This window comes from Benincasa hispida, chromosome 6 (assembly GCF_027475165.1).
Source record: "Benincasa hispida cultivar pf3 chromosome 6, pf3_genome.v1.1, whole genome shotgun sequence".
NCBI classification, from domain to species: Eukaryota; Viridiplantae; Streptophyta; class Magnoliopsida; order Cucurbitales; family Cucurbitaceae; genus Benincasa; species Benincasa hispida.
This window is the reverse complement of record NC_143483.1, coordinates 58,274,796-58,287,275: the sequence shown is the minus strand read 5'-3', so window position 1 is coordinate 58,287,275 and position 12,480 is coordinate 58,274,796. Positions and strand designations below refer to the sequence as shown.

Genomic DNA, 12,480 nt, shown 5'->3' with positions numbered 1-12,480 from the left:
AAAGCTAAGGAAAAAAAATAAAAAAGTAACATATGGATCAACCCCATAAAATGACAAAAAGTATTTCACAATTTAAAAAAAGAAAAAGAAAAACAATCTAAATGACGAAAATACGCATAAGCAATTCATCTTTTTCCTCTTCAAATCCTAACCTCTCTGTTCTTGTTTGGGAATGACTGTAATTTTTCAAAGTAGCTGGCTTTTCTTGCAATTTCTGATGCCTCTCAGACCTTTATCTGAAAACCCCTTTCTTCTAAGTTAGGCAGGCTACTCCTCTTCTGTAGAACATTATCAACTTTACTAATTATTAGTTGCATCTTAAAATAACTCAGAACCCCACATACTCTTTTTTTTTTTTTTTTTTTTTTCTTTTTTTCATATATTTATATATATATAATATATATATATATATAAACTTTTGTAGCCAAAAAAGGGATCAAATAAATAGAAGTGGTCTTCACTTTTCAAGAGCTTGGGATGATGGTGCCAACATATCCAATTCCAGTGATCAGAAAGCTGAATGTCTGAAGAAAAAGATACACAAAGTAATTGTTCTTCCCATGAACAAAGTCATAGCAACCACACAAGAACAAGAATGCTGCAAATCCCAGTTCCAATGTGTTGATTCTGTTCATCATTTCAAACAAATAACGAACGGATTAGTTCATTTGTCGATGTTCAGAGTGAATTTGATATGACTTTTGAAAAAGTAAAAAAGTAGTTTCACCTAAAAGTACTACTCTCAAAAGTGATTTCAAACAGAATTACCTGTCTCCAAACTTGCACCTCAACCTTATTTTAGGTATTTTGCCACCTGCTTTGTTCTTATCAGCAGCTGCCTTGTTTTTGAGAGTATCTCCAAGTTTTTCAGTGACAACCCATTCGTTGGCTCGGCCGGCTTCCAATAAACCGATCAGGGTTGCTTTCGTACGGTGCAACGACATGACATTTTCGAAAAGGATCCAGTAGAACAGAAGGTGAATTGACCTGCATTTACCATAGTACAAGAGAGAGATGAATTTTGGTTTTTGTTGAAAAAGAACACAAATAAGGGACAGTAAAAAGAGAACAAACAAACCTTGGAGTTCCCACCGAGTTCAAAATGGTAATAATTGAAGGAATATAAACAGCTCCCCATATTGGTACATAGACTTCAGGAACCAAAATGGTAAGAGGAAGAACAACACAGTAAAAGAAGAAAGTGACCATATGGGCTATGATCTTCCTCACGAAGAAGAAACTGTAAATCACATAAACTTTCTTCCAGAATTTAACTTTCTGCAACAAGAAGAAAAATCTGGAGTTAAAAAAACGAAACAAAAAACTACTTTTAAAGTATAAAATGTACTAAAGTAAATCAATCAATTACCACAACTAATTTTACTTTTTGGACTTAAACTTTTAACACGAAAGAACGATATAAAACAAGAAACTATTTGACTTGTTCATTTAAACAGAGGTTGTAATGAGACCTTGTTTCTGACAATTTCCATGACCATTTTGCGGAAAAGATTGGCAGGGCCACAAGACCAACGATGCTGTTGGAAACGGAAGGCTTTGAAAGTACTAGGAAGCTCACTTTTTACCTGTCGGGCAAGAAATTCATGGCTTAGTCAGCTAATCAGACAAAGATAATGGACAAGAAACAGCACAAGAAATTTTGGTTTTTAGCATAATACTAAATATAGATAAAGAAGGTTAATTATGTATTTTCACCTGCAGATCACCTAAGTAGACAAATTTCCAGCCTCTAAGACTAGCTCGAACCGCAAGGTCCATGTCTTCCACTGTGGTCCTGTCTTTCCATCCACCTGCCTCATTAATGGCAGCAATTCTCCATACACCAGCAGTTCCTGCACACATTCTCATATATTACATTTCTGTTTTTTCAACCAAAAAGAAAAAAAAAAGAAAGAGGCAAATATCAATTTAACTCTTCATTAGCATCTCTTTAAATTCTGAATTTGTAATGTATCAATTTACACCCTTCAGATCAATATTTTGTGAAACTTATAATTTGAATTAATTAAAATTTTTCATTTTTATAAGCCAATCAATTTAGACTCTTTATTAAGACTATCTTTGAAAATCATCAACATATTAATTTTTAGGAATTTTCTAAAAAATGTTGGAAAAACATCCATTTATACCCTTAAACTTCAGAAATTGAATCAATTTCAACCTTGAACTTTTGTAAGTATATCAATTTATCATTTTCATTGCATTTCTTTCGAAAAAAACTTTGTGTGAAACTTATAATGTTATCAATTAAACTGTTAAACGTTCATAAATAAAAAAATTTAGGCTCTTATTCTTGATTTTCTTTGAGAATCATTCATGCATCTACTTTAATTGTTCATTTTGTAAAACTGACAGTCAAAAAACTAACAGATGTTTAAAAATTAGGACATTTTAAAAAAATAGATGTATTTGATAATCTACCATGTTGCTTAGCTTCCCATTTTGAAAATGGGAAGCAAGAAACAAAAAGTGAATGGTTAGGCACAAGTTCAAACAATATTCATTCCATTTTAAGTGATGATGAAGATTAATAATGATCTTTGTATCAAATGGTCTATAGAGCCATTACCAAAATATGCTTCTTTGTAAAGATAAATGGCTATGATTTGCAAATTTCAAACTAGTTTTAGTAGTTTTAGTTTAGGGGAAATTAGTTGATTAAAGAATGAGTTAATTAATATAATAATGTAAACATAATCATGGAGTAAAATGTAGAATACCATTGAAGCCAAAGAAGGCATGGGTAGCAGAACCAACTTCTTGCTCCACAGTAAAATGGTAATCCAAAGACATCTCTTGCATTCTTGTCAACAGGCACTCATCTGCATTCACTGTTCCAAAAAAATAATAATAATAACTTTGTTATAAAAAATAATTTTGCTTTCATACCCTTTTCCCAAAGTAAAAAAGAAAAAAAATGATTGTAGGGTGGGAATTTTTGGAATTATGAAAATGACTTTCCCAACTCAAATCAACAAGTACCTATGAAGAATAATTATTGTCACAACAACTGCTACTACAGTAATGTCAATGTATTAATGTAATAATTATAATAATATTGTTACTCATGTATAATTTGTATTCATTAGCTAGCAAAGTGAAGAGCAAAAAAAAAAAAAAGAAGAAAAAAAAAAAGTAGGCCACGTGGACATGTAACGAATTATCAAGTGTGGCCCACGTGGAGGAACTTTCATGTGAGGAATGAGTTGGCAACTTTTGATTAGTTAATTTAGCAAAATTTAATCACAGAATTCCTGTTTTACCCCTAACGTGATCACTGCAAAGAATGTGCCACGTCATCCAGAGCAAGACAAACTTCAGTAGTGTCGGTAGCAATAACGAGGCCTACCAATAAGGCGCTCATTGTACGAATCACTTTAAATACCGAAATTAAAAAATATATATATATATATATATATATTATTTTTAAAAGGTCTTTATTTATTTATTAAAAAAAGGAAAAAAGAATTTTGCGGAAAAGGCACGTGGACAGTGGAGGCAACTTTTTCTAAATGACAAAACTACCCTCCTCCACATCCTTCGGCATTGGACCCCGAACTTTACGGAGAAGGAGAAGAAAATAAGAAGAAAACATTTCAACATGTGAAATGACAGTTCTACCCCGGACAATACCGCAAATTTGTGCTAAAGCTTATGGGACAGGATGTTGACTATCCGCAGAAGGCTATAACGTTGCGACCAATAATTGCGAAGCCGAAAATTAAATAAATAAATAATGCAGTTTATTAATAAAATTGAATTTTGACAATGCTAATTAATATCCCTTGAGGACATTATGGTCCTTTCATCGAAGTCCATTAATGCGGCAATAGAAAAGAAATTAGTCTAAAGTTTCACCTACTAAACCACATTACATTATACAATACAGAAATTAGTTTTTAATAAATACAAAAAAAAAAAAGTGAAGCATCAATTAAGCTATATATAAATATATTCCGATTATAAAAAGAAACATATATATATATACATGTAAATGATTAAATCATAAATTTGGTCCAAAATTTATATCTAATAAATCTTAAATTTTAAAAAATATCTAATCATTTCTTGTACTTTCAATCTATATCAAATGTATACTTAAATTGTTAAAAATTATCTTCCAAATAAAAAAATTATTAATCGCTAAAATAAAAGTTTAGAAACTGTGCTCATTTTTTAAGAATTTAGAAACTTAAGTACAAATTTTAAATTAAAAAAAAATCACTGTTTTTTTAAAAAAAGAAAAGAATGAGTATTATTTCTTAAAATTCTGTGGGTATATATACAAAATAAAAGAAAAAGAAAAAGAAGATCTTAAATCGTCGGTTAATAATAATGCTAAATATTTCCATTGATTTATTTTATTGAATTTCGTAATCTTGAGGGGGGATGGGGCCCACAGCTCGTGATGAGCTTCTGTAGAACATGTGTCCCGATCATGTTGGCAGAAGGTGGACCCACCCCGTGATTGATGCTTCTTTTTTGTGTGTTAGTGTGGGCCCGACTTGCATCCCAATCTTCCCCCCGCCGACGATAAGAGTGAATACACAAAAACAAAAACTTACAGAAAAGCAAAAAATAAAAGAAAACCCTTTATTTATTTATTAATTTTTAAAAGAGAGAGAAAGGAAAAATCCCCAAAACTATTTATTTATTTATTTATTGATGCATTCATTTACTCTTTCTAAAAGATCACTCTAATTAGACCACCGACACTCTAGGAAATTACATCAAAATAATTAATCAAATCCATAAATGGAATTAATCAACGCTAATTAAATTTCCACCAATAAACAAGGTGCAGCTAAATTTCAAAGAATCAAGCAGCCATTGTAAGCGAAATCAAGAACATAATCGAATTGACTGTAAACAGAAAAAGTAAAGCAGTAGGTAGCTTACCGAATCTCCAGCGAGCTTGAACGAGGGCAATATCGGGGTTATGGACCAAGAACGGAATGGCACGACGGAGATAATCCGGTTCCGGTCGAAAATCGGCGTCGAAAATGGCGACATATTCACAGTGTTTAACATAGCTCCGTTTAAGCCCTTCTTTCAGAGCTCCGGCTTTGTAACCTCCTCTGGTTTCTCTGATTTGATACGTTATGTTAATCCCTTTACTCGCCCATCTTAAGCATTCTTGTTCCACCATTTGCTGCGAAAATGTATGTATAAATTCAACATTGGAGTTTCATTGAAATGAAGATTCGGATTGAACTCGATTCGATAAGGATCGTGTGGGTTTCGTTTTGTGAACTCAGGATTTCGTGATTTGGGGGTTTGGGTTGAAAATGATGGGTTGAAAAAGTTAGAGAGTCACGAGATTAGAAAAGGACTCGAAACAGAAAAGAAAAATGAAGAATCTGAAAAACCCACATCGCAGAAAGTTTGTGATAACGGAGAGAAAGTTTCGGAGTACCTTAATGACAGGGTCGGTTGAATCGTCAAGAACTTGGATGACAAGACGATCGGCCGGCCATGATAGTCCACAAGCAGCTCCAATGGAGACCTTGTAAACCTGTTACAAACAAAGAGTTAGAGATTTCAGAACTCTGTTTATTTGACTGGAAAATGTACGATCCAAACAGAAAACAGGGGAGGGTAAAAATCAAAATGAGGACCTCTCTTTCGTTAAACATTGGGATTTGAATAAGAACATGGGGGAAATTTGTGCTTCCCAATTCCAAATCATCCTGAATGGGCTCATATTTGTATCGTTTTTCAGGTTTCTTCCAAAAGAGTTTAACCAGAATGATAACAACTCCCATATAAAGCCTTTCAAAGAAAAGCATCAGAGACATTGCCAATGAGATATAAACCATTAATCTCAGTATAGGAACTATCAATGGCGCTTTGATTAGCTCCCATATCAGCCAAATTTGCTCAGTGAAATCGCCTCTTCCACCTTGAAATGACTCTGGTAACAGAATTTGTGTAGTTTCAGCCATAGCCTCTCTCTGAAACAGAGCGGCGAATTACAGAGACAGGAAATGAAGGAGAAAATCCCAACAGATCGACGAGTTCTTAAATGGGATTTTCAAGAAGAAAACAAAGATGTGTAAATGTGAATGGGAAGCGGGTTTAAATCTGTAATTGGGAAGCAGTTAACACAAAATCCATGAAAATATGGAAAACCAGAACAGAAAAGGGAAGTTACAACTCAGAACTCTCTCTTCTTTTTCAAGTAGAAATTTCTGAATGAAAATGCCTGTGATTTCTCTTCTCTCTCTTAACAACCTGTGCCAACCCAATGGGTTCTGTTCTGCCTCTGCTACCAAAAGTGTTTTTCAAGAGGAAATTGAAGAGGGGATAACAGTAGCAAAGGCAGTAAAGCAGAGAGAGAAAGAGAAGAGCAAGAGAGAGAGTGCGTGATTAATGAGAGGGAGAAATGGGTGTATATATAGTAAATAGGATAACATAATTGGGTCTTTCATTTTACTATTAATTTACTTAATTTTGGGTTTGGTTGGCCGCTTGTATTTTTTCATTACCTGCTCTACTCTTTTAAAGCAAAACAACCATGCTTTTTCACTTTTTTTCTTCTTCATCCTAAATTTTACATTTTTTTTTTTTTTTTTTTGTGTGTCCCAACAACTAGCTGCCCAAACCCAAAAAAAGAAACAAAAGGGGGAATTTTGTTATTGTTGAATTAAATTGTAAGGAGATTGATGTATTCAAGCATACAAATAAATAGTAGAGATGTACATAGGTTAGGATTGAATTGGATTGAAAGTATTTTTTTAGATCGATCCAAAAATTCGAATTGTTTGGATTGACAATCTAAGATATCCAAATAAAATCTTCGATCCTAGATTGGATTTGGTTGTAGGATTATACCTTTTTTTTTATTAATTTTAAATATATAAATTTATTTACAACACATGACTAATAACTAAAATCTCGTAAATTTAAATGTTAAAAACCAAATATTATGACATTAATTACAAATTTTAAATAGATACAAACATCATAACAATTTTAAAACAAAATATTAATAATTCATAAATTCATTAACTCAAATACAGTAAACTGATTGGGTTGGGTCAACCCAAATTTTTATTTAGTCAATCCGAGACCCAACCCAACCTAAGAATAAAACTAACGTAACTCAAAAACAAAACTAGCCTAATCCAACTCAACCTTTATAATTTGGGTTGGTTAGTCCAGTGGATGGTCGAATTTTTTGAACACCTCTACGACTAAATCAATTTATGAGGCTCTTAGCTTGTTGACTATTGACACCTTTCATTTTTAGTTTTTTTTTTTTTTAAAAAAAAACAATTTGAATTAAAAGACGATGGAGTCTCTTTTAACTAAAAAAGTCAATATTTAAATACAGGATATTTGTTATCATCTTAAAAGTTGATCGTTTGATCCTTAACTTCTAAAATTATGTAATTGATAAAAAAAAGAGTGGGAGAAATACTTATTTGGTTGTTAGGTTTTGGATTTAATTTATTTTAATCTTTAAATTTGAATTTGATTTCAATTTAGACCTTAAGTTTAAAAATGTATTAATTTTACTCTTGAGAATTTAATTATAATTCAATTTAGTTCTTAAATTTCAAATTATTTTTATTAAGAAAAGAAAAGCAAGATAACCCACTGTAAAAATGTTAATAATAGTATATAATTGTTTAGGGAAGTTTTAAAAAATAGAAAAAATAAGAGAAAATATTTACATAAATAGCAAAATTTAATTACAGTTGTGATAGACATCGTCATCATTGTCTATCACAAATAGGTGTTGATAGAAGTCATTAGCATCTATTATCAATAAAAATTGATAGAAGTTTAACAGTGTCCATCAGTAATAGAAACCAATAAAAGTCTATCAGTGATAGAAATTGATACAAATTTGTCATTGATAGAGGTTGATAGAAGTTTATCAGTATTTATTAATATATTTTTTTTGTTATCTTTATAAATAGTTTGACACTTGTGCTATATGTGAAAATTTCTCAATTGTTTGATTACGGGTTAGTTGTTGAGTTAAAGCGGAAAAGAGAGAATAGTTAAAAAGAAAAAAAAATAATAAAAAAAAACGGCACTTTGAAAAAAAATGGCATTAAGAAAACAAAGACAAATTAACGTTAACATATTAAATAAATTATTAAAAAGAAAAAACCCATTTACTAAAGGAAAAGAGTAATGTATCCATTGCAACTAGAAGATAAAATTATCATAATTAATGAAATATTAGTAGAAAATTACCGTTAAAATAGCAAACACATGATGTAGCTCAAAAGTCCTCCTTAAATTTACATTCCTAACTTTAGGTTTCGGTTATTTATTAAATTCCCTTTAAAGAAAAATATCATGACAATAAAGAAATATCAAAAACTTTTCAAAGACATTTGCTGGAGGGAATCGGTGGGTGAGTTTAATTAAAATTTGGGTTTTAAGAAGAAAAATCTTCTAAAATAAGAGAGAAGAAAAATGTGATTTGGGAATATATAATATTTAATTATGGGTTGTTAGAAGCAATTAATAATATGTCTATTTATAACCTTAATTATTTTATTATTTGAAATTTTTATTACTTAAGTTTGCCGTCGGGCTTTGTCTCTAAGTCGAGTAAATTAAATTAAAATTCGAATTTTGATTTTTTTTTTTTAATTTTGTTTTTTATATGTTTTATCCTTTTGGGGGAAAAAAGGTGAAAAGGAAAGATGAGAGAACGGGATGGGTAACGTACTTCTCCTTCTCATAAAAATAAAATTAAAAATTCAATTTTCCCCTTTTCTTTAACGATTTCCACATTATCTTTTTATATTTTTTTAAAAAAACTTTTATTGATATTATTATTTACCACAACAACACGTTGAATTTCTAATGTTGTATTTAAAAACTATAAAAATAAACTAACTATAAACGATTGATTTGTAATATGAATTTTTTTTTTTTAAAAAAAAAACTATATTTTAATTTCGAACTTCATCATTTATTTTTTAAAGTTTCAAAATTTTACGATGTTACCCTTGATTCAATATATTGGAAATTTGATTTTTTTTCATAATGTATCCCAATTTTTATCAAATTCTTTTTATGAGGATCAATTCAACCTTTTATATATATATACACTTTTGTTATATTCTCGTTTGTGACCAAGAGCTCATCCTTGGTCCAAACTAAGTTTTCCATTCCATCGCTTGGTGGAAAAGGCTTCAGTCGAGTATTTTTTCAATCTCATCTCGTATGCGATGTGATATGGTCCTCATGACTTTGTTGGTGGTTGTCACTGCCTCACACTTAAATGTTACTAACTTTTATCTTCCTACTTAAGCTTAAAGCATCTGCGTCATAGTTGGTTTGTTCGTATTTCATTTCTTTTCCCAAATCAAGTCCTTCTTAGAAAGCACTCGCCGAGTTACTTACAAAATCTCCCTTAAAGTAGAAATCCTTTAAAATTATGAAAAAAGAAAATGTTTGAGATTTTAAAATGATAGTGTAGTAGTGGCGTAAAGCAAAATTTGGATCACCACATCGTTTTAAGTCATTACCACGTGATTTTAAATCTCAAAAGTCATTTTAGTTTTTTTTAAACAATGGATAAACTTCAAGGATATTTATTATATTATATTATAAAACGGAGTAGTTTTTATGCATAAGTTTTCTTATATATATGAATTGATTTATTATGATATTTTATAATATATTTGAATTTGAAGTTGAATTATGCCATTTTTGTAAATTTGTAAAATAATTTTTATATTTTATATTTAGAAAAAACGCATTCATATTGTACTAGGGGGGAGTATCTCTATTAAAATATCACATACTATATTATGGAAAAAACATAATGGCCATGGGATATTTGAAAGTGCATTAATTTATTTTGTCATATAATAAAAATTCGGTGTATGTTTCCTTTTTATCATGTTTAGCTATTTATTTCAATCTACTCGTTACTTTTTGAAATGACAAAAAATTAATTTCATGATTTGTGGCTTTTAAGGACATTTGATCAAAATCAAGTCAAATATGGAAATGACAAAAATCTCAAAGGATCCCATCCTATTCATAGTCTAAAAGTATTTATTTCTCCAACAAGACCTTACAAAGTTGAGGATGTGATTTTCACTTCCACATCATTTTTTTAAATCATTTTTATAATGTAATTTTATGAAAAATAAATATCTATATTCACATAAAACAAACCATTCAAACCAAATATTTATGGTTACTCAAATTCACCACCCAAGTTTAAAATATCAATATCCAATGATAAATTGTTAAAGTTTCAATTTTATCAAATTGTTGATCAAAATATCAATAGGTATTTCTAAGAAAATATATAAAAACAAAAAACAAAAAATATTTAAAATAATAATGAACACTTTATGTTTTTTTTTTTTTAGTGTAATATAATGAAACTAAAAATTCACTACTTATATCGATATCATAATACTAAAAATGTAAAAATATCAATGAAAATATCGATATATTGACAAAACTGTAATACTATGCTTCACAATTATCATATAAATAAAGAGGTATATATATATATATTAAGAACAAAACCCAATGATGGTTGTTAGAGCGGTTTTTTTTTTTTTTTTTTTTTTTTTTTTTCACGCTACGTTGAGTTCTGAAGATTGAAGATTGTCTTTAACCGGTATGACACTCTCTCCCTTATTATATTGTTGTTCATAGCATGCCGTTAATTAAGATTTGTTTGTATAATTGTACGTTCGAATGTATATTGTTGTATTTCAGTCATTATGAGATTGAAGCGATCCAAACGTGCTCATGGAACTCTTGGGTAAGAGATCCTTCAATATTTGCATGCTCTGGTTGAGCGAGGAGCTTTCCTGATGACTTGCTCTTAAGCTTGCTTACCACAGTTGGTAGTTGCATGATTTATTTGCCCAGGGTTGAAAAGCTTTATCAAGTTTCTTGTTGAAAAGATTTTGTGTCTTGTTGGAGTTGTTTTGTTTCTTGTTGAAGTTGTAAATTGTCCTTTTGCAAATTGTGTAATTCTGAAATTTTAACAAATGGTCAGTAAGAGTTTTAACTACATCTTCAAGAGACTCACATGAGGAACTTGAAGAAGATTGGTTTCGTTTCTCAAATTGCCCTTGGGATCCCCACTTGAAATTTGGGTGATCTCGCCACCCTTGGTTATAAGTTTGCCCATAGGTGTCGTACTTCCTTTGGGAACCTCATATTGCATTAAATTGAGGTTGACCTTGTAGGCAAGCTTTCAAAGCATGTCCAATCGCTCCACATGCTCCACGTGTTTTAATTTGGGGAAGTCCTCCTTAAGCAACCTGAGTGAAAAGGGAAACTAGATTAGATACTTGAGTTCTCAACTCACTAACCTTTTTAGCTTGAACAAAATCATATTCTAGAGTCCTTGATCCAAAGTTCTGTGTGAAGGAACTCTTGCGAGGAGAACCTTGAGCGGAAGAGGATCGTCCAAATTCAATTAATTATCGAATACTAAGTTTACTGTAAACATATGATATAGATGCATTTAAAATAAATTGCAGCATGCTTTATAAAGAAAAGTGTTAAGAAATATCATATTTGAAGAACCTTTCTTCACGAATCCCTCGAATAGTCATGAACCCTTTTGAAGACTTTCTTCAAAATAACCTCGAATAGAAATCCGAACACAATCACAATGGAGTTCTCGGTATTCTCAAGAGAATCCAAGAGTGGTGGGCTCTGTCTATTTTGGTTTGAGGGAACGTTTAGGTGGAGGAGGTGGATTGAGAATTCTCTCAAAAATACAACAACACATAACACTTCTGTAAAACTCTCAATCGTTCAACAACTTCAACATAGAAGAAGAAGAAAAATTGTTTTTCTTTTATTCTCGTTTTTGCCATAAAAAAATAACCACTTTCAGGTGGAGAGAAAATATGGGGAAGGGAGTTGTAACTCCCTTCCATATTATTCAAATAATAATAATATAATATAAATTGATATGATAACTAACTTATCATTTTATATTTATATTAAATTATATGTTATATCAAATATAACATATAAACTATAGTTTTAATATTGTATCACATACAATATAAACTATAGTTTCTTTTCTCTATTTTATGGCATTTAATATAAATCATATTTATATTAAGTTTATCAACTATGAATTCCATTCATAGAAAAATATACTTGAATCTCATTAAAATATTTATTTCCTCCCATTTAGCTATGACAATTATGACAATTATATCATATATAATTGAAACAATTTAATTATAACATATATAATTAAATCCCTCTATTAATTTGAACAATTCAAATAAACCCAAAAATTGATTCTTAACTAAATCTTTTTGAGCTACCAAAGGGACTTTATAGATCTGTAGCTTGAAGCTCCAACGGTACATGATTAATTAATTGAACTCTTTAATTACATTATTCACGACGCATTAACTGTCGGACATTCCATTAAAAACCGACAGCTGCATTTCGTACTGCAGATATATTTATGTGTCCATTGGA

The 12,480-nt window shown here is 30.4% G+C and overlaps 1 protein-coding gene across 3 annotated transcripts; it reads right to left on the bottom strand.

Moving 5' to 3' along the window:
* Nucleotides 1–18: 18 nt before the first annotated feature.
* On the bottom strand, nucleotides 19–6,496 carry LOC120088298 (glucomannan 4-beta-mannosyltransferase 2). 3 transcript variants are annotated; one of them, XM_039045497.2, is made up of 10 exons: nucleotides 5,640–6,496; nucleotides 5,438–5,536; nucleotides 4,921–5,173; nucleotides 2,742–2,852; nucleotides 1,717–1,853; nucleotides 1,473–1,586; nucleotides 1,079–1,278; nucleotides 769–987; nucleotides 462–627; nucleotides 19–278 (listed from the first exon to the last, which is right to left on the bottom strand). In XM_039045497.2, the coding sequence occupies exons 1-9, from the start codon at nucleotides 5,964–5,966 to the stop codon at nucleotides 465–467; spliced, it is 1,623 nt and encodes a 540-aa protein (XP_038901425.1). In that variant the 5' UTR covers nucleotides 5,967–6,496; the 3' UTR covers nucleotides 19–278; nucleotides 462–464. The 3 variants fall into 3 exon arrangements, with proteins under 3 accessions (XP_038901425.1, XP_038901424.1, XP_090171050.1); XM_039045496.2 differs by having other exon boundaries at nucleotides 19–627; XM_090314924.1 differs by lacking the exons at nucleotides 1,079–1,278; nucleotides 1,473–1,586; nucleotides 1,717–1,853; ... (2 more) ...; nucleotides 5,438–5,536; nucleotides 5,640–6,496 and having other exon boundaries at nucleotides 99–295; nucleotides 769–1,006.
* Between the last annotated feature and the right edge of the window lie 5,984 nt (nucleotides 6,497–12,480).

What these genes read in the sequence shown, in the direction of transcription:
- LOC120088298 (XM_039045496.2), bottom strand. Translation starts at nt 5,966, where the DNA reads ATGGCTGAAACTACACAAATTCTGTTACCAGAGTCATTTCAAGGTGGA. An exon ending in CAACCGACCCTGTCATTAAG is followed by an intron (nt 5,174 to 5,437) that starts GTACTCCGAAAC and finishes ACATTTTCGCAG; the next exon opens with CAAATGGTGGAACAAGAATG. An exon ending in TGGAAATTGTCAGAAACAAG is followed by an intron (nt 1,279 to 1,472) that starts GTCTCATTACAA and finishes TTCTTGTTGCAG; the next exon opens with AAAGTTAAATTCTGGAAGAA.